The 22,879-nt window shown below is 42.9% G+C and overlaps 1 protein-coding gene across 1 annotated transcript in view; it reads left to right on the top strand.

Annotated features, from left to right (window-relative positions):
• The window catches only part of LOC126179512 (inter-alpha-trypsin inhibitor heavy chain H4-like), a 123,306-nt gene extending 103,597 nt beyond the window's left edge, over positions 1-19,709 (top strand). Inside the window, exons 15-17 of the mRNA XM_049924613.1 lie at positions 14,314-14,432; positions 15,716-15,852; positions 19,487-19,709. Coding sequence (XP_049780570.1) covers positions 14,314-14,432; positions 15,716-15,852; positions 19,487-19,541 — 311 coding nt within the window. The 3' untranslated portion in view covers positions 19,542-19,709. The remainder of the gene's footprint in view (positions 1-14,313; positions 14,433-15,715; positions 15,853-19,486) is intronic.
• Positions 19,710-22,879: the final 3,170 nt, after the last annotated feature.

A 22,879-nucleotide genomic window follows, 5' to 3' on the forward strand; every position in this document is an offset into this window, starting at 1 on the left:
GTGCACAGATAACTTAGTCTTGGTACTGACTTCCTTCTTGCAGAAGAGAGTAGATCGTAGCTGAGCGCTCACTGCATTAGCTTTGCTACACCTCGCTTCCAGTTCTTTCACTATGTTGCCATCCTGTAAGAATATGCATCCTAAGTACTTGAAACCGTCCACCTGTTCTAACTTTGTTCCTCCTATTTGGCACTCAATCCGTTTATGTTTCTTTCCCATTGACATTACTTTCGTTTTGGAGATGCTAATCTTCATATCATAGTCCTTACATTTCTGATCTAGCTCTGAAATATTACTTTGCAAACTTTCAATCGAATCTGCCATCACAACTAAGTCATCCGCATATGCAAGACTGCTTATTTTGTGTTCACATATCTTAATCTCACCCAGCCAGTCTATTGTTTTCAACATATGATCCATAAATAATATGAACAACAGTGGAGACAGGTTGCAGCCTTGTCTTACCCCTGAAACTACTCTGAACCATGAACTCAATTTACCGTCAACTCTAACTGCTGCCTGACTATCCATGTAAAGACCTTTAATTGCTTGCAAAAGTCTGCCTCCTATTCCATAATCTTGTAGAACAGACAATAACTTCCTCCTAGGAACCCGGTCATATGCCTTTTCTAGATCTATAAAGCATAGATACAATTCCCTGTTCCACTCATAACACTTCTCCATTATTTGCCGTAAGCTAAAGATCTGGTACTGACAACCTCTAAGAGGCCTAAACCCACACTGATTTTCATCCAATTGGTCCTCAACTAATAATCGCACTTTCCTTTCAACAATACCTGAGAAGATTTTACTCACAACGCTGATTAAAGAGATACCTCTGTAGTTGTTACAATCTTTTCTGTTTCCATGTTTAAAGATTGGTGTGATTACTGCTTTTGTCCAGTCTGATGGAACCTGTCCCGACTCCCAGGCCATTTCAATTATCCTGTGTAGCCATTTAAGACCTGACATTCCACTGTATTTGATGAGTTCTGACTTAATTTCATCCACCCCAGCCGCTTTATTGCACTGCAATCTATTGACCATTTTTTCCACTTCCTCAAATGTGATCCTATTTCCATCATCATTCCTATCCCATTCTACCTCGAAATCTGAAACATTGCTGATCGCATTTTCACCTACATTGAGCAACTCTTCAAAATATTCCCTCCATCTGCCCAAGGCATCCACAGGATTCACCAGCAGTTTTCCTGACCTGTCCAAAATACTTGTCATTTTCTTCTTACCTCCCTTTCGAAGACTGCTAATTACACTCCAGAATGGTTTTCCAGCAGCTTGACCCATAGTCTCCAACCTGTTTCCAAAGTCTTCCCACGATTTCTTCTTGGATGCTGCAATTATCTGTTTGGCTTTGTTTCTTTCTTCAACATAACTTTCTCTGTCTACCTGGGTTCTGGTATGTAGCCATTTTTGATACGCCTTCTTTTTCCTTTTACAGGCTGCCTTGACTGTATCATTCCACCAAGCTGTTTGCTTCATCCTACTTTTACACACTACTGTTCCAAGACATTCTTTAGCCACTTCTAGTACTGTGTCCCTGTACCTTGTCCATTCCTTTTCCAATGACTGTAATTGCCTACATTCAACTAACTGGTACCTTTCTGAGATCGCTGTTATGTACTTGTGTCTGATTTCCTTATCCTGAAGTTTCTCCACTCCTATCCTCCTACATATGGACCTGACCTCCTGCACTTTCGGCCTCACAATCCCAATTTCACTGCAGATTAAATAATGATCAGTGTCATCAAAGAATCCCCTGAATACACGTGTATCCCTCACAGCCTTCCTAAATTCCTGATCTGTTATTATATAGTCAATGACAGATCTGGTTCCCCTGCCTTCCCAAGTATACCGGTGAATGTTCTTATGTTTAAAAAAGGAGTTTGTGATTACTAAGCCCATTCTGGCACAGAAATCCAAGAGTTGTTTCCCGTTCCTGTTGGCCTCCATATCCTCTCCAAATTTACCCATAACCTTTTCATACCCTTCTGTTCGATTTCCAATCCTGGCGTTAAAATCACCCATGAGCAGAACACTGTCCTTGTCCTTTACTCTCACAACTACATCACTGAGTGCCTCATAGAAACTATCCATCTTATCTTGATCTGTCCATTCACAATGCCAATATACTGACACAATCCTAATTTTCTTGCTAGACACTGTCAAATCTATCCACATCAGTCGTTCGTTTACATACCTTATTGCAACTACGCTGGGTTCCATTTCTTTCCTGATGTAAAGCCCTACACCCCATTGTGCTATTCCTGCTTTGACTCCTGACAGGTAGACCTTGTATTCTCCCACTTCCTCTTCTTTCTCACCCCTTACCCGAATGTCACTAACAGCTAAAACGTCCAGCCCCATCTTACTTGCAGCCTCTGCCAGCTCTACCTTCTTCCCAGAGTAGCTCCCATTGATATTAATAGCTCCCCATCTCATTACCATTTGTTTGCCAAGTCGTATCTTAGGAGTCCCTGGTTTGTCAGTTAGAGGTGAGACTCCGTCACCTCCAAAGGTCCGAGGCATTTTGCTCTGATTGTTGCCAGCATCATATTTAAAGTACCAGGGAAGCAGGTTGCTAGCCTTACTTGCCCCGAGTCCCATTGGGTTTTACCCCTAACGGCTGAGGGACTAACCGGTGGGTTTGGTAGTCTTTGCCGTATGAGCACAAAGGTAACCACGACTCAGAATATGTCCGAGATGCCCAGCTTTATTCCAAAGTAACTGGTATCCCGACTGTCGGGACCACTTACTTGGCCACTCATACGTTGCCCGTGGTTCATGAACTAGGACATGACTACAGGAACCCACACCATGAACCACCAAAATACTGATGACTTACAATAATTCTAGGTACTCTCTTTTTAAACTTTTATATTTGGCTGCTTCGACAAGCATCCTGTCCATCATTTTTCGAAAGTCTGATATGTAGACTTCCTGTTTTTAAGGTTGTGTTAACTTCCAATGATGATTTCATAATTTTTGTGTGAAGTCATTCCTCTGGCCCTCATCCTCCACCCCCACTATTATACATATAATCGAATACATCCAGCAAATAATTGAGGACGTAGGTTGCAAGTGCTACACTGAAATGAAGAGGTTGGCACAGGAGTGGAATTCGTGGCCGGCCACATCTAACTAGTCAGGGGACAGATGACTAAGAAAAAAAATGTTATAGACTGTTGTATTACCAAAGATTTTAGTGTGGAATATCTTGTCTAGTGGGATATTCCCACACAACGCGGTTCGGGGAGCTGGTTACTCCCCACATGCACAAATGGTTGTCGTGCGTTGTGATATTTTCAGCCGGCCGCGGTGGTCTAGCGGTTCTGGCGCTGCAGTCCGGAACCGCGGGACTGCTACGGTCGCAGGTTCGAATCCTGCCTCGGGCATGGGTGTGTGTGATGTCCTTAGGTTAGTTAGGTTAAAGTAGTTCTAAGTTCTAGGGGACTTATGACCTAAGATGTTGAGTCCCATAGTGCTCAGAGCCATTTGAACCATTTTGATATTTTCAGTAAGCAACTGGGATACAGATCATGTCTCGACAGGCACAGTGTAACTCCCTTTGCTGGAAGAAGGCATGACATTCTTGAACTTTCTTATGTGTTATGAGGTAACTGGTAAGGTCTCCTCCATGTTTCTGCTCTGTCCCATTCTCACCATTGTCTATCAAAGCATGCATTTATTGCTTTATTCAATGTGGCTCTTCCTTACCTTCCCTTATTCACTCTAGTGGAGCTAATATTGTGCAATTCTCTTTCTTACAGCTAGTTCTAGCCGTAGCCTCATCACTAGCAGCATCTCAGACACTGTTGCTCTATACGCACCTTTCAGGCGCAGGAGTACACTTGTCTGTGTTCGCCGTAGAGCCTGTGGTGTCCTTAAACTTTGTGACTGTATGAGCCAAACGCTCGACCCGTAGCCCACAATAGCGTATTTCCTTAATGCACTTAGTGGCAGTTGAAATGTTCTTCGGGCAGTTGTTGCTATTCTGTTCAGGATTTTAATGCCTTTCTGGCAGGTGATATCTCAATGCAGATATTCTCAATGGAGAGAAGTCTTTCGAAGTAAGAGTGTCGTAATACCGTTGCTATTCATAATATATATAAATGACCTTGTTGATAACAACGGAAGTTCACTGAGGCTTTTTGCGGATGATGCTGTAGTATATCGAGAGGTTGTAACAATGGAAAATTGTACTGAAATGCAGGAGGATCTCCAAAGAACTGACGCCTGATGTAGGGAATGACAGTTGAATCTCAATGTAGACAAGTGTAATGTGCTGCGAATACACAGAAAGAAAGATCCTTTATCATTTACCTACAATATATCAGGTCAGCAACTGGAATTCCATAAATTATCTGGGAGTAGGCATTAGGAGTGATTTAAAATGGAATGACCATATAAAATTAATCGTCGGTAAAGCAGACGCTAGACTGAGATTCATTGGAAGAATCCTAAGTAAATGCAGTCCGGAAACAAAGGAAGTATATTACAGTATACTTGTTCACCAACTGCTTGTGATCCGTACCACATAGGGTTGATAGAATAGATAGAGAAGATCCAACGGAGAGCAGCGCGCTTCGTTACAGGATCATTTAGTAATCGCGAAAGCGTTATTCTCTCCCAATATATCTCGCGAAGAGACCATGAGGATAAAATCAGAGAGATTAGAGCCCACACAGAGGCGTGCCGACAATCTTTCTTTCCACGAACAATAAGAGACTGGAATAGAAGGGAGAACCGATAGAGGTACTCAAGGTACCCTACACCACACACCGTCAGGTGGCTTGCGGAGTATGGATGTAGATGTAGATCTATATGTGCATGAAATTTTTGCTTTTCGTCCTTGTTGATACCGGGGTACCTACATACTCCTTTTCACAAGATAGTCATTTATTTTGTTTCTCAGATTTCTCGTTCTTGATAATGTTGCTTTTAGTAACATGTAAATTGTTTCGTGTGCTGCTATGGTTAGTATGTTTTCTAAGCACCAGCTATTTAGTCTTTCAAGAACTACCCTGCTATTTTCCTCTAATTTACCTCTTGTATTGGCATATAACATAGGCTCTATGCATGCCAATAGCGCAGGACTCTGGACTGCAAACGGAGCCCTGTGGTCTTTTGGTGACGTTTTTCACAATTTTTTTTTCCGGAACACTGTAACTGCGCATGCCTGTTTCGTAGGCTTCGATAGAGACACCCGGGATAGTCCATCTGTTTCACTCTCTTAAACAGCAAAGGCTACCATAGGTCGTCAAACGCCCTAGCTTCATGAATCAGTGCTCCAATACCATAGTTGATGTCTGAGGTGTTCACAATGTTCAGTGCGTCGTTTATCGCATCCAACTTTTCCTGTACTTTAGCCAGAACATTTACCAACAAATCTGCCTGTAAGATTTCGGTTCCTTTGAATCTTTGCCTTCCCCTTTTTTTAGTATAATGGTATTAGAGATTTTTACAGATTCTGGGAACCTTCGCGTCAAAAGACTTTCGTTTAATAACGCTGTTTCATATATGATGCAACACTTCTTCAGTAATTCTATCACGCCCTGGTGCTATAATCTTGTTTAACTTCGTTATTACCAGCTTCGCTACCTCCTGTGTAAATGGAATCACAACACTATTACTCAAACGCTGCTCTAGTAATTCAAAACGAGGTTGCTGATTGTACGTCCATCGTCGTATCGGCTGGCAGCAAAGCTCTGAGTAAGCACTGCGCTGATGCTTTCCAGTCCGTCGTCATCACGTTTGATAATAGAGTGGATGATCCAATTTGTTTGTTTCAAGTTTATGTGAAAGACTCCAAGAATCTGCTTCCATTTGGTCCTTAAAGTCAGTTTCCAAAACATGAGCGTCACAAACTGCTACCTTGTGTGCGTGTTTGACGTGATCTGTTATCTTACACTTAATCCTATACGGCACAACTCCTTTTCTCATTAAGACTTCTGTAATTCCAAAATGTCCAGGTGTTTGGTGTTATTTGCTATGCACTAAAAACACAGTTTTTCTCTTCTTTGCCATGTGGCATTTTAATCGAGTTAGGAATGCAGACTAGCTCTCTATTCACATTACATTAATTGCATTGTGGAAGCTACTGCAAACCGTAATGGTAATTGAATAGGTGTTGTCAAAGCATGCAGCCACGTTGAGAGACGGACCACGGAAATGTTTCTCTGGATTCGATGAAATGAGAAAAGACAGAGGCACCAACGATGGTAGGTGAAGACGACATTAGAAGACATGGATGCGTATTGTTGATGACGGAAATGTTCAGAGACTTCTACAAGAGTGGTTTATTTTTACTGTTGTGATGATGTCAGAAACTGTGTACTACTTTTAGCATCTCATTTTATAATCAGATTTCTTCAATATCGCCTGATTTAATTATAGCACATTCCCATACCCTTATTTTACTTTCGTTGGTGTTGATATCATTAACTGTTTTCAAAACACTGTCCGTTTCGTTTAACTGCTCTCGTAAGTCCTTGTCTGCCTCAAAATTTTTATCTCTGTTTCCCTGTGCTTTAATTCACTTTCCAAATTTTTTCTTGGTTTCCTTCATAGCTTGCCCAGACTACAGAATGAATAACGTCGGGGATAGGGTATACAACCTAGTCTCCCTGAATTCAGTTTCATGTCCTTCGACTGCAGTTTTTGTTAAAGTTGTAAATAACTTTTCGCTCACTCTATTTTCTTCTTGCTACTTTCAATAATTTGTTCTCGCAACTTCCAAAATTTCAAGGAGTGTCGTATGATCAGCATCGTCAAAGGTTTTCTCTAAATTTACATATGCACCAAACGTAGATACAACTCTAAAATTTATCGAATTAAACTTTGTGTACATCGAGTTTGACATGAGTTGCTGCGAGAGGTTAGAGGGAGAGATCCAGCACTTTACATTCAGATTCATCCATTAACTCTACCATGGACTGTGATATACGACCTTAAAGGTCACTTGCAAGTAATCATCTGAATTGTTTTGTAATAACGAGATGCAGGTGTGTACTTTTCTTACCTTCATGTGAACAGAGTTAGTTTCGATCTTAGACTTGCGGCGCTACGGCAATCTATTTATGATTCAAGTGCAGACGTGATACTTTTAAAGATATGTTATTTGATCATATTTCTATTTCCGACTTTTATGCCTTCTTCCATGTGACTCCTGAACTTTCTACTGGTGCTTTGTTATTTTAAAGAGAGGGAATACCACTGACCGATTTCGAAGTTCTTGATAGCGGCTGAGGAACAGGCTGCCCTTTTGTGATATTTTAATTCTTCTTTATGCCCCTTCAGGATCTGGCCATTCCACATACCGAGCACATTTCTAGAAAGAGGATATAGTTCTTTTATTTCACAAAATTCCGCAGCAACTTCGGTGAGGCGTAGATTTTTATTGAGTTTTGCGCCCTGTGGATCAGACCGCCATATTAAATTTCAGGAAGGAAGTGGATGATTTGTTGTGCTCCTCACAAGTAACTGATACGTGGATCAGTCACTGTCTCAATCTCCTCAGGTATGCTCATTTTACGGCTGCTTCCATCAGCAAATTCAATAATTTTAATTTTTCTGATTCTTTATACAAGCAATTGTTAGCGATGGACGTGAAACTCACTTGTTTCACTAATCACTGTGAATTATCTGTAATCTTAAATCACGTGCAGCAACCAGTAAAACTGTATCGCCTCCCTTGGATGTTGACTACAAGTTTTTTAAAGGATCCTTCCCTCGAGATTGTCGTTCGAGTGATTTTGACGCGTAGCTTGTATTTACAGGACTGTTAGTTTTAATTTATGGAATGGTGATCAGGGGATGAAAAACTGCTGCTCTGGAATGCGTTACGGCGCTGACAGGACGAGGGACCTCAAGCAGACCCAGGAATCTTATTATTTCGTCTTATGACAATTTTATTAAGGTGCCAAATAAGATCCCCTATGGATTATGGAGGTCCGCCATGTTAAGGCGAAGCTTTTTCAGTTAAAGAGGCAACAAATGAAAGGACTCAGAGTGCTACCAAAATCCGGCTCATTCCTACGGGATGAATTTATCTCCTTATATCATCTTATCCGGTGCAGGTCCGTCGAGAAAGAGAATGTATTGCGTCCCTCACACACACACACCCAAGGTCACATAATGACTTAGCAACTTGACATTTCCAGAGCGATCTATGGTTACTTTACCGACCTTTATGATGTCCGTGCTACTGATATTATTTCCCTGATGCATTTACTCCTCCCTTATATTGCGTGGTTATTCATTCATTAAATGATGAATTTCTGAGTGACTTTACTCAAGATGGTCTGTGTCACCTTATTGTTGGTTCACCATCACAAAAATCGCCGAGACTCGGCGGTATTCCTAAGGAATGGTATGTACATTTTCGGCCTGTTATAGGTGATACCATTACGTCATTGGTAAATGAAATGATACGTTGAGGGGGGGGGGGAGGGCAGGGAGGTTGTTTCCTGCTCCTTTCAAGGTTGGTAAAATCGTTGTAATTGCGAAGACAATGGGATGTCTAGTCACTAATAAATTCCACCCACACACATGCCTTAATTTCGATTAGAAAACTGTCGCCCATGCAATTAATAACGTTTATCCACAATGTTTCAGAAAATTCTTGGAATTTACTTTCCAGATCACAATCCGACGGGGTTTACCGCAGGGAAGACCCCCCCTCCATGTCGCTTTTTGTCTTGTCCCTAGAACTTCTGCTTCGCCGAATTGGTACTGAATTAGGTAGCTGGAAGATATTGGGAGAAGCCTTCTCGGTGTGAGCGCACGTGGATGATGTTATGGTATTCCTACCTCATCTTGATGACATACACTCGTACTTGCTCAAGGGTATATTAGAGTCCTTTCGTCTTCTTTCTGGAACCCGCAGTAATTCCATGGGCAACGGTGGTTGTTCGCTGCATATCGTTAGGGATTGCCGTGGATCGCTACCCGATGAAAATGGCTGCACCCAATGAGTGAGAGGTGACGAATCGAATTGAAGGGGCAATTCGTGGACACGAACCTCGCTGCCTTAGACTCCTTAACAGAGAACGGATCTTAGATTCTTATATTTCCTGTAACGTATATTACATTGCACAAATGTTCATGCTTCTCACTATGATAGCGCGCAAACGGATGCACTTATTCGGTGGTATCCTATGGAAAAGTAATATTTTTTACTCCAGTGTGAAGTGGTAGCGAGGCCCCTTTCCATTGGAGGGTTGGAGATCCCCGTTATCGAAGTAAAGGCTTCAGCATTGCTTACATAACATAACGTCTTAACATATACTCAAGTTACTCATTCCATTACGTCTCGCTTATTTACGTGTCTGCGACCGGCCAGTCTAAATTCCCCTGCATGTGTTGGCCGGTTCCACTCTAAATTGCGACAGATACGTGTATTTTCTAATATAATAAGTTTTCTGGGAGCCCATATTTTGTAACTGACACACCTTACCACCAAATCTTTGCTTCCATATTGGAGTACAATCAACCCTCTACCCTGCTGAAATTGCCGCGCCATTAATATTCGGGAAACAGTGTGATTTCACATTCGTATTCCTATCCTCCCGTGATATAGGGTCATTCATAATCTGACTGTAGAGCGAACGCCTCCATCGCATTGGTCCTCGTCCGAATAGTCTTTGCGATGCACAACCTGATGCATTACCACACAAGACGAGAACACGGGCATTGTATCCGTCGACTGGCTTCCTTAGCAAATCAACTGAAACTGCTTTCTCGGTTGAACTTCTTCCGTGTTCGGACTTTTCTGTCTTCCCTCGGACGAAAACTAATTCTCTCGTATGGCTCCTCAGACACTACGTCCAACACGGAGTGGGGTGTCACAAGGATACAGAAAGCCGTGTTTTTCGCCAGTGTATGGGGCAGAGGCTTCCACGTTGTCGTGCTTAATTTGCGAGTATGTTGCACTTTGTCTTTACTCGTCAAGGTATACGATAATTCTGTTTTCTTTTTCCCCTTGTTACGGAGCCTTCCCTCATTGCGTTCTTCCTAGGTGAAAAGAATTGTTTAATTCTGAATTTATGTCTATCAAGTTTTATTTTCTAAAACTAGAAAGAAAGGTCAATCCTATGTGAGGCCCTATGTGAGGCGTGAGGCCTCGGGATTAGATCCCTGCCCACATTGTCTTCACCCAGTCTGAAGCTAAATGTGTCCGTTTTCTCCTGCCAGTACAAGCGGGAAATCAGGTTTTGAGTCCCGGTCTGGCATAAATTTTCATATATCGCATTAGATAGTACATCCATACCTATTATAGTTAATTTGAATTTCAGGAATAAATTTCTTTTTACACCAGTTGTATGCACGTCTACTTGTCGTAGGTTTTCTGTTTCCCCTCCGTATGTTGATCACTGGACAGCTTTCTGACTTGTTCTCATTCGTCAACTACCATTTGAAAATGGCATAATAGAATAAAATTAGCTAATAGTGAAAAGTAAACAATAATTACAGAGGATGGTGCGACTTTCATCATTTCATACATTTTGTGCGACTGTGATACCTGTCCGAAGCCGCAGGAAAGTAATTAAATAGTGTGTTACACCACATAAGTAAATGACGAGAGTTACTCAAACAGGTAAAACACTCGCCTTTTTTACGCACTACGACTTCACCAAACACTTCGTTCTTGTATTTCAAACCAATTACGAAGCTGAAAGGTAGCCCACGTTAAATGAGACAATGTAACTTTTGTGCGTACATCAACTTGAGGTGCTTTACTCTAGATAGTTTTCCCTTGTGATACACTCAGGTAGTGGCTTAGTGGTCAGTATGCCACAGTCACAAGCAGGATATAGTTTGGATATCGGACACTGCTGCGAATTCCTGCTGGTGGAAAAAATGCGTGTCCATTGAGCTATGGAGTGAAAAATGTTCAACAGCGCTTGAGTGTGAAGTAGCGACTCCGCTACGGATAGCCGTCGTTAACGGCTACGACATGGGTGTGATAACCACGTGCTTCTCAAGTCCATCACTACCCTCTAACGACGCGTTCGACATCGGTCCTCTTAGATGAAACTTACGTGTTATTATTGGATACATGAGGTAGTAGGAAGCAATAATAATCCTTAAATAGTGTGTCGATTTCGTCCGCCTCGGTAGCTGCGCGTTCAGCGCCGCGGATTGCCAACTGAAGGGACTCGATTTCGATTCACGGCCGGCTCGGAGATTTTTTTCTGCTATGGGACTGACTGTTGCATTTTCCTTACGTTTGTATAATCGTAACTGACATTCCAGTTTTGAAGTGGCCAATAAAACTGTAGTGTCGAATGTACATTCTTTGATATATGGCATTTTCAAGTAACTGTCACAGGACAAATAGTGTCTGTGTTCATTTGAGAATATTCTCAAGATATGGAAGGTTTGAATTTTACTTTTATTTTTTATAGTGATATGTTTTAGGTAAATAATATGATTTTTTCTAGTCTGAATTTAAGTGCTGATATATGTCACAATAATAGGTCGACTGCTAAATGTCTTTTGTTTTGTGTACTAACATGTTTTGTATGATTAACGCATTTCTGGCCCTTGAGTTTTTCTCGAAGTGATTGGTTAAAGGTAGGGCTTGGGTTTTCTGGTAGAGCTGACGATATTATTTATGCACACGTTCGATGACTAAGCTCTTATGAACTGCTTCTCCTCGAAATGACAGCTGTAAATCGCCGTGAAAGGATTTATAACTAACAAAGCCACAAACACAGCAACAGACGTCAACTAATTCATCGTAAAAGAAGTAGAACGCAGCTGTCGGAGCCCGTTTTTCGTTCCGTTTCATTCTCTGCCACTAAATGTAAAACACACTGTTTGATTTAGTATGTATTTTAGAGTCAGGATCTGTTCAGACAGATACCAAGCGAGATGGCAGTGGGTCTATCCGGTGTCCCAACTGGGGATATTTGGAAGGAGCTTTTTATTCCTGGTATTTGTCTTCCAGTTAAGGGAAACCTCCCAAAAGTCTTGGTCAGAACTGAACAATGAAATTTATTTTTGATTCTAGGACAATATGGCCGTGACAAAAAAGAAAGCTTTGTGTGTGTGTGTGTGTGTGTGTGTGCGTGTGTGTGTGTGCGTGTGTAAAAGTTTATGTGTTTATAAAGATCGAAGACTTGCTCGAAATGTGTATCGTCTGTATCTACGTCGCTGACGTCTGCAGGCAATGGGATGGACGACGAACGCGCGGCCGGAGCTCTGCGGTATCAAGCAAGTTCGCCTCCCGGCGGCTGTGCTCTGTGCGTGACGCCGCTCCAGGCTCAGGTGACTTGCCGGGAGCGCCGTCTCTGAACTTGTCCCTAGAGGCTGAGGTGCTACTGCGGCTCCACAGCCGATCTCTCACGGAAGGAGCCGAAGCTGCACCAAGTAGCAAGCGGAAAATGCGCGATGTTTAGCAGGTAGCTGCCTGACGCCTGGTCTATCGAGAGAGTAGTTTTCGTCGTCGTCGTGTGAAATTTTTGAGGAGTTGTGAATGTGTGATGATTTTCTCCTTCTTGTGATGACAGTACCATCACAAATGTGACGAATTAAGAAAAGAAGTACACGTATTCAGAATGTGGAAGAAGTTATGATTGTAACAAGAATCTGAGGGAACACATGTCACAGTCACATCCAGTTTCGCAATTAAAAGTGTAAAAGTTGTATGGTTTGTGTGCCAAACAGTTCAATCACGAGCGCAATTTAATGCGCCACTAAAGAAACGAACTTGCATCGGAAACCAATCGTACGAAAATGAAAAGTCCATTGTGCAATATTTCAGTCCTTTCGAATAAATGGTATTAAGAAACATGCTGTGCCGATCGCACGAGGAGAGACTTAATTTGCTTATTTCCAGGAATTCGGTAAGTGGAAGAAGCAGGCTGAGAGAAGCCCTTTGTCAGTTTACGTCAGAAAGTACGAGTCGAATCGTGCTTCAGTCGATGTCATGGCATTTCTTCGTATTTTATCGTTCAGGGAAATATGTATTTAAAAGTGTAGTCGCAAACGTTCTGAGGTCATGAGCCAAAGACGACGGCACCAATTTAGAAACCTAAGTAATCGTAATTAAGGCCAGCGATAACAGCAGCCAACGTCATTCACTCTTTCAAATGGTTCAAATCGCTCTGAGCACTATAGGACTTAACATCTGAGGTCATCAGTCCCCTTGAACTCAGAAATACTTAAACCTAACTGACCTAAGGACAACACGCACATCCATGCCAGAGGCAAGATTCGCACCTGCGACCGTAGCAGTCACTCGGTTCCTTACTGAAGCGCCCAGAACGGCTCGGCCAACGCGGCTGGCCATTCACTCCTTAGAAGGTAGGACTTTGTCCTCATCACTATGAGCAATGCTCAATGTGTAATTCTGAAGAAGTACGGCAGTGACAGCATTTGCATCGATAGGACTCATGAAACTAATGGTTATGGTTTTGAGGTAATTATACTTCCTACGTGCGATTACATGAGACAAGGTTTTCCCTGCGCTTTTGTTATTTCAAGGAGATCTGATCAAGAGGTGTTATCATTATTTTTTTAACGAAATGAAGACTAAAGTGGGAAAAATGCGTTCTCATGTGTTTATGTCAAATTAAGCACGGTTGTTTCATGATGTTTGGTTCTCACTGATGGAAGAATCTATGGGAAAACTAGCACACTGACAAGTCATGGAGGAAAGCTATATGTGCTAAAATTAAATCGAACCTAACGCAAGTTGAATCTTAAAAGCTAATGAGGAGTATGAAGCAAGAAGGAGAGGTTATAACATTTGAGCATGTATTTCCTTTAGCAGTGGAGTGACTGATTTGAGATCCTATTAGAGCTGAGTTTAGGCTGTATCCCCAAGAACATTATTTTAAAAGCACCAGGTATTGGGCATATTGTTATAGAGCCAACAGCAGTATCAACACAAACATGCATATTGAAATAGTGCACCGAGCAATAAATACATATATCTGCGTGCTTAAAGTGTGAAATGTCTAGACAAGTCCATTCATGCGTTAATGAGCATAATTACAGACTTATTATTCTGATAAACGGAAAACTTAAAATCAAATTCCAGGATACTCACACAAAAGACGACTTAAGTGCAGAGATGGTTCATGGACACATAGTTGAAAAAGGAAAAGGCTGGCTTTCGAGGTGGATGTCACTTCCTAATTAGATTGCCTTCGCGTCTGTGTACCGAAGGGACAAACATAACCTACAGTTCGCTCTACCGTAGGATCTCCAATGTTTCAAAAAACCGGCCAATACATGTTGTAGTCGACGAGAAACAGTTACTCATTAAGATAATTACTGTTACAGAACCCCAGAAGAGGCTGGATATCTCTGACATCTCCTGGATCGACAGCCTCAAAAACGTCTCACACGTCACACTGGAGGTGAATGGAACTGTACAGTCCTATGAACTGGCTGTCAACCAGGTAAGATGCTACTTGTTTCATTACTGTCCAGTTCTTTGAGATAATTTGGACAGAAAATGTTTTACACAAACTTAAATGCAGGGTCTGGCAAAAAAGCCGAGAGGTGTACTGTAATGAGGATACTGTGCCTCGGCTGATGCGTCTTCTCTGAGCAACTCAGTCACGAGGCGCTATCCCAAGGGTGCGAGGGGTATGTGATCGAGTGCCCAGTTTTCAAGCTGCCACGAAATTTCTAAATTCCATTCGGCAAAACAAAATACAGTTGTTGGTAGTTTCGTCTCAGTAATAAGAAACTGTTAAGCGCAGGCACAATGAGAACACAAACCTGGTAAACAAGATAGAACAGTTTTATTGAAAAGTACATACACCAAAACACTCCTCTCTTGGAGAAACCTTTATAATTACAATAGTTTTAAGTTCAGTGTAAGCACTGAATGCACAAAAATCCAAACTTAGGCTGAAGGCCATAATGACGAAATAGTAAAGTTAATATTGACTTGGAAGTACAACAAAACAATGTAGTGAAGTTGCACAGCCGGTACCAAGCTCCTGGTCATGTCCGATGGAGACGCCATGTCCTGGTGATGGTGAAGGCGGACGCTGGCTCCCTTGGTCGGCAGTGGCTGGTGCAGCGTCGTAGGTAGTGAAGGTTCGAATCAAGACTCTGAAGTACTGTGGGCGCATCCAGTGTCTGCCCGAGAGCTCACCGGAAGATGCCTTGAAGCGAGTTTATGTCACTCCAAATACCCAGGCCACGTGGAAATACTAGAGGAACTATTCGTAATCACGTGGCAAACAGGTCCGCAGGTCCAGCAATCTCTGGTGGCACTTGTACCGCCTCCTGCTGGCCTAGACAGTATGCAAGATTGAAGGTCTTTCGTCTGCTGATGTAACCCCTTCGAGATTAGGCTGTGGGGTACACCAATGCCCCGCGAAGCGTTGCCACTCTGCCAGGTGTATGGCCCATACACAGTATTAAGTACAATCTTTTACTTCACGAAATGCTACGAAAACCCACTGATAAAATTACGAGCGAAACATCACAGTTAAGGAGTGGGTCTCAATGACATATGGACTGCCCCAATTGAATTCTTTTTTAAATTACGTATATGTACTATCTAGGAGGAAATAGTCTGTGAAAATCAATTATTTCTTGACAAGTGGAATATACCCCTGTTTGCTTGGGGAAGATAACGGAGATACCAGAGCATTGTTATGTTGTCTGTAATGTCTCCTGTATTATATCCACCACGAAGCTGAGGGACTTTTTCTCTTCTTCACAGACGGAGTTGCAGCTGCGTAAGTGCACAACCCCTGTAGGAGGTCCCGGACAGTGCCGCCACCTGGCCAACTGCGTGCTGCCCAACTTCACTCAGAGCCTCGATGACTTCCTGCCCTACTTCTGCGTGGTTGATGACAGGTCAGTATTTCTTCCTAACAATGTTTATGGAGGAAAGAAAAAAAGAACGACGAATCAAGAACAACTGTACCGGAAAAGCCATTCCCCAACTTTCTTTGCTCTGGACACTGGTGAGCATTTCATTGTCCTGGTTTTTTTTTTTAGTGCAGCTAGACGTCTGCAGCTGTGTTTATGAACTCGTGGTGCACACAGATTATAATACATAGCTCTGGCGCTATCAGCGGTCCGATTCGGCAGGTAAACATAATGGCAACAGCAGCGCTGACGGCGTGACGACCAGCCCTATCTTGTGCTCTACCACATGTTTAACGCGTATGGCACCCTGGTAAATGTGAACATCATATTCAATGTTCTGCATGCTCTCACTTTTTTAGTTGCCTATACTTAGGCAGCCCTCCTAGCTGGATGGAAGAAAGACTTACAAGACCTATTGAAAGGAATGCGCAGCGTATCCACACTGAACAGGCTTAAAGATAAACAAAGCAGAGGCGAAAGTGGTGAAAAATAGTAGGATGGAGAAGCAATGAAGTAGATTAGTTCAGGCAAAGTAAGTTTCCTTCATCAAATGAACTCTTGTAGTATGAGATATTTACGTATAAGTAAGGACTGTATTCCTAAAAGTCGACATTTCGAACATAGCACCACATGGAACTGAAACGTGGGACATGAGAAATGCGGAGAAGAAACTAGGATCATTTGAAAGTGATGGTACCTAAGAAAGTAAAAATTTAAATGGACAGATAAAACAGAAAACGAAAAGCACTAAGAAGAATAGGTGAGGCGTTATGCTTCACAAAGTCATGTCGTTTAAATACTTGAGAGTAACGTTGCAAAGCGATGTGAAATGGAACGAGTATGTGAGAGTGTGGTATGAAGAATTTTGAGAAAGTGTTGTTCATCTGTAAAGGAGACCACATAAAGGTCTCTAGTGAGACCTATTCTTGAATGCTACTCTTTTGTTTGAAATCCGTTCCAGGTCGGATTAAAGGAAGAGATCGAAGCAATTCAGAGGCGAACTGCTAGATTTGTTACCGGTAGGTTAGAACAACGCGTAAGTGTTACGGAGATACTTCACGAACTGAAATGGGAATGCTTGTAGGAAGGCGACATTCTTTCCGAAGAACACTGTTGAGTGGCAGCAAGAGAAATGTGATAGGTTTTACTCAAAATTCGCCACTTATGATGCTCCTCTGAAAGTTACTAATGGTTAATATGCCAGGTGAAAATAAATTGCTGTATTTTCGCGAAATTCTTTTAGATACTAACCAAGACAGAGGTGACAGATGTTTCTGAATTGTCACTTCGCAGTTGTGGGCGTCGAGGGGCCCCACTTAATATTTACAAAAAATACGAGCATAGGCTTCGGTTTAGAGTGGCACTTCCCCTCTAGTGTTCCGCATTTCTTCTAAACGTCTGCCAGTAACTCTCACCATTACCGTTCTACCCACGCGTGCCCTGCCATGTGTGCATTACGGGCCATGGTATTCTGCGCAGACTCTAACAGCGGCTTCTTGATTTGTGAAATGTGTAACCCTAATATTAGACTCGTACTCACGCTGTACACACACAAATACACACACCAAAACACTTTTGTATCAGCACGTTTGTAGGCTTTCCTGACCCTTTACATAAACAATATTTCAGCTTTCTTTATTGCTCCTAAGAACAAAAAAAAAATTGCAAGCTGCGCAATAATAATCTAGACTTTCTGAATTTGTATTCCAGATTGCAGTGTACGACGGTATGTCTAATACCTGGTAACACGTCCTCATGCACTCATGCATTTCTGTATTCGTCGTGTCATACTGTCCACTACATCGTCAACGCAGTGTTGGTTCAGACTGCCCCACTCCTCAATGGCGGTACGGCGTAGAACTCTCAGATTGGTTGGTGGGTCATCTTATCCAAAGCCAGCCCATTACTGTGTATCCCAGGCATGCTCGATAGGGTTCGTGCTAGCCATTCTTATCCAGCGGTTTCGTCCTCATGAAGGAACCCATTTACAAGACGTCCTCGACAAGCGCGAGAATTGACGTCCGTTAAGACGACTCCCTCTCCTAAATGCTGCATGTCATCCGTGTATTGTATAGCCGTTTGATTGCCATCAGTGACCACCCGAGGCGTACGTTGGCCTCACATAATGCCAACCCAAAACATCAGGGAACTACTACCTAGCTGCACTCGCTGGACAGTGTGTCTAAGATGTTCAGGCTGATCAGACTGCCTCAAAAACGTCTCCGACGATTGCCTGGTTGAAGGATTTTGCGAGTTTCATCTGTGAATAGAACTTAATGCCAGTCCATTCAGCATGTTGCTGGACCCATCTGTACCATGCTGCAAGCTGTCTAGGTGCCAAAGTTGGACTTCACCATGGAAGTCTGGAGTAAAGTTCCACGTCATGCAGCCTATTTCGTACAGTTTGAGCGGAAACACGACGTCTGTCGCTGCACGAAAATCATTACTCAGCATGGTGGCGTTCCTCTCAAGGTTCCTCCGAACTGAAATCTGTATAAGTTTCGGTCATCAGCTGCAGTAGTAGCCTTTGGGCGGCCTGAGCGAGGCAAGTCATCGACAGTTCTTCCATGTCCGAACGACGTCGCTTTGGTGCACTCTGAAACGTCTGGAAACTTCCCTTGATGAGAGCCCTTTCTAATAACGATCAAACTTCGGAATTGACCTCCCAGGCGGGCCGAACTGCAGATGACACAACTAGTGTACTTCTTTCCTGGTATTATGACTGGAACTGATCGCCTGCATTTCCCAGTCCGTCTTACGCACTGCGCATACATGATCTTTTATGTCTTTGTGCGGGTTCAGTGACATCTATGAACAATCTGATGAACTGTGTTATTGATGCAATATACACATTCGACGTCAGTGTTCAGGACAGCTTGGAACTGAGTTGATGCAACACTTTCCTGATGTGCGTATAATCAAGACGTAACAGACAAAAATACGACGGATATCTACATCAGCATTTTCATATGTAATTCAAAAGACAGCATGTGTTGTACGACGGTGGTTACTTAGTCTATTTGTATCGCTGCAAGCACTTCCATTTCCTTTCGCATGTGGTCAACGTGAAGGACGATGTTACATATGCCTCAGAATTTCTGTAACGATACTATCAAGGCAAGTATGTAAAATTTAACTGAGTTAAGTAACATGAATAAATGGTATGAAGTCTGTAGCGACTTGCATTGGAGCTCTTGTACTTATCTTTCGGAATATCCTGCGTGTAACCTTACTTGATAAGTGTCTCACTAGAGCATAATTGTCCTCTTTCGTGGGTAAGTTGCACTTCTTCGGAATTCCTTCGTTGACTGGTTTCTGCCACGCCGACAACTAACTTTCTGCACTCGTAGCATACACAGGCGCTCCAGACAGATGCTCCTAGATATTTGGCTGGACAAAAGTTATTCGGATGGTTGAATGCCGATAACGCAGTACATTTAACTGTGTTGTCGATGAACTTCGTGAATTTGTATCAAGCGCTGATCGTCAGCATGTTTTCTCGCTGTTCGAAGCGACGCATAAATCTTATCCCGCACCCCGAGCCCTCGCCCTACCTTTCGCCACAAATCAGGCGAGAAGTGTACTTGTTCTGTGTGTAATCCTGACAAATCTGTTGCAGCTTCGTTGGCGTGTGCTGTCCAGATGGCGCACAGGACGCCAGCCTCGGTGGGTGAAGGGGTGGTTGCTGCTCACAGCGCAGCGTCCGTCTGTCGCTGGGTCGCCTTGTGTACGGACGCACAGTGAATTTGGTTGTTCCAGTGAAGGCCCAAGCTAGTGGACACAGGAGTAAAGTTTTTTTCTTATCCTGCAAAATTCCACGAAATAAATGTTTGTTGCGACATATGTTTCATTTTGTTTACACACTGCACATCTCTAATATTCCCGTCTGAACAGGATAATGTTGCTATTGATTTGAATGAAAGGTCTATAAATGATTATATAGAAGAATGTTATATAGAAGTTTATATAGAAGAATACAGGTCCAAAGAAAGCAGGTGCTGACAGGTGTCAAAATTATACCGCACTATCAGTTTAATAAGTTCACGCTTTCAAAATATAACACAAATCCTTTACAGAAGAATGAAGAAACGTAGAAGCTGAGCTTGGGAAACATCAGTTTGCATTCTGAAGAAATGCAGGAACACGCGCAGTAGTACTGACTCTACGACTTTTCACAGAAAACAGGTTAAGGAAAGACAAACCTATGTTTATAGCATTTGTAGACTTAGAGAAAGCTTTTGACAATGTTGACTAGAACACTCTCTTTCAAATTCTAAAGGTGGCAGGGATAAAATAAAGGAGCGAAAGGCTATTTACAATTTCTACAGAAACCAAGTGGCGGTTATAAGAGTCAAGGAGCACAAACGGGGAGCAGTGGTTGAGAAGAGAGGCTATGGACGATGTTATTCAATCTGTAAATTTCGCAAGCAGAAAACGAAACAAAAGAAAAAAATGGAGTCGGAAGTAAAGTCCAGGGAGTAAAAATAAAACTTTGAGGTTTCCCGATGACACTGCGATTCTGTCAGACAGCAAAGGATTTGGAAGAGCAGTTGAACGGAATGGACACTATCTTGAAAAGAGGATGTAAGACGAATATCACAAAAACAATACGAGGATAATGCAATGTAGTCGATGCTGAAGGAATTATACTGGGAAATGAGACACTTAAAGTAATGGATCAGTTTTGCTACACACATCAAAAAAAGTTTTACATCACTTCGGTTCCGAGAGTTCAGGAACCTGTACAGAAAATTGGAACAGAGATCAACACAAACATCTTTTCCCATCTTTTTATTGCTCATGAAAACCATACATTGCATGTTGTACCATCATACAGCGAGACCTTCCGAGGTCTGCACACACCGGCACGTCTAATACCCAGTATCACGTCCTCTTGCATTGATGCACACCTGTATTCGTCGTGGCATACTCTCCACAAGTTCATCAAGGCACTGTTGGTCCAGATTGTCCTACTGGCGTAGATCCCTCAGAGTGGTTGGCAGGTCACGTCGTCCATAAACAACCCTTTTCAGTCTATCCCAGGCAGGTTCGATAGGGTTTATGTCTGGAGAACATGCTGGCCAGTCTAGTCGAGCGAAGAAGTCATTCACAAGATGTGCACCATGGGAATGCGAATTGTCGTCCATGAAGACGAATGCCTTGCGAATGTGCTGTCAATATGGTTACAGTATCAGTTGGAGGATAGCATTCGCGTATCGTACAGCCGTTACGGCGCCTTCCATGACCACCAGTGGCGTACGTCGACCTCACATAATGCCACCCCAAAACAGCAGGGAACCTCCACCTTGCTGTACTCGCTGGATAGTGTGTCTAACGTGTAAAGCCCGACCGGGTTGCCACCAAACACATCTCCGACGATTGTCTGGTTGAAGGCATATGCGACACGCAACGGTGAAGAGAACGTGACGCCAATCCTGAGCGGTCCATTCGGCATCTTGTTGGGCCTATCTGTACCGCGCTGCATGGTGTCATGGTTGCAAAGATGGACCTCGCCATGGACGTCGGGAGTGAAGATGCGTACCATGTAGCCTATTGCGCACAGTTTGAGTCGTAACACGGTGTCCTGTGGCTGCACGAAAAGCATTATTCAACATGATGGCTTGGCTATCAGGGTTTCTCCGAGTCATAATCCTTAGGTAGAGGTCATCCACTGCTCTTGGGCGACCTGAGCGAGGCATATCATCGACAGTTCCAGTCTCTTTGTATCTCCTCCATGTCCGAACAACATCGCTTTGATTCACTCCGAGACGCCTGGACACTTCCCTCCTTGAGAGCCCTTTCTGGCACAAAGTAACAATGCGGACGTGATCGAACCGCGGTATTGACGGTCTAGGCGTGGTTGAACTACAGACAACACGTGCCGTGTACCTCCTTCCTGGTGGAATGACTGGAACTGATCGTCTAATAGGCACTGCTCATACAGGGTTGTGTACATCTTTGAGAGGGGTTTAGTGATATCTCTGAACAGTCAAAGGGACTGTGTCTGTGTTACAATATCGACAGTTAAGATCTATCTTCAGGAGTTCTGGGAACTGTGGTGATGCAAAACTTTTTGGTGTGTATATTTGGGAAGCAAAATAACTGATGATGGTCGAAGTGGGGAGGATATAAAATGTAGACTGGCAATGGTAAGAAAAGCGTTTTTGAAGAAGAGAAATTGTTAATATTGTGCATAGATTTAGGTGTCAGGAAGGCATTCCTGAAATTATTTGCATGGAATGTAGCCGTGCATAGTAGTGAAACATAGACGATAAACCGTTTACAAGAAAATAGAAGCTTTTGAAATGTGGTGATATAGAATAAAGATGAAGATTAGTTGGATAGATCACGTACTAACTGCGAGGTACTGAATATAACTGGGGAGAAGAGAAATTTGTGGTAAGCCTGACTAGAAGAATGGACAGGCTGCTAGGGTACATTCTGAGGCATCAAAGAATAACCAGTTTAGTACTGGAGCAAAGCGTGCGGGGTAAAAATCGTAGAGGGAGACCAAGAGATGAATACAGTGCAGTATCCTGCCCACTCGTGTAATATAAGGCGCCTAGGAAGCTGTTTTCTCTGAACTCTAGACAACAATTAAAGCAAATCATATTAATGGAGTGTATTACAGTTAGTTAGATTGACAATAATCAACTTTGCGTATTCACAAAGAGGTGGCGACACGCAAATAATCAATCTCCTTTGGTATATACAACTTAAATGCAAACAAAACACAACAGTTCATAAGCCACTGCTGGAGCGTTTGTACGACGGCTCGTCTTCCACTGACCGCGACTAGACGGTGCGGCGCTTATGTTCTCCTCGTACAGATGCCGCCCCTGTCTTGATCTCGTCCTAGTCAGCGTACTATTGGCTGACGTCGTCTTATAGTCCTCTCTGCTGTAACGTTCCAGGCCGACGCTCCGGCGCTTGATGTTACGCCGGAACATTCCTCCTCTCCAAAGCGACGGACCGTCGTCGTGTAGGGACCGCGACAGCGGTGGGAGAGTCA

The sequence above is a fragment of the Schistocerca cancellata genome, chromosome 1 (assembly GCF_023864275.1).
Source record: "Schistocerca cancellata isolate TAMUIC-IGC-003103 chromosome 1, iqSchCanc2.1, whole genome shotgun sequence".
In the NCBI taxonomy this organism is placed as follows: Eukaryota; Metazoa; Arthropoda; class Insecta; order Orthoptera; family Acrididae; genus Schistocerca; species Schistocerca cancellata.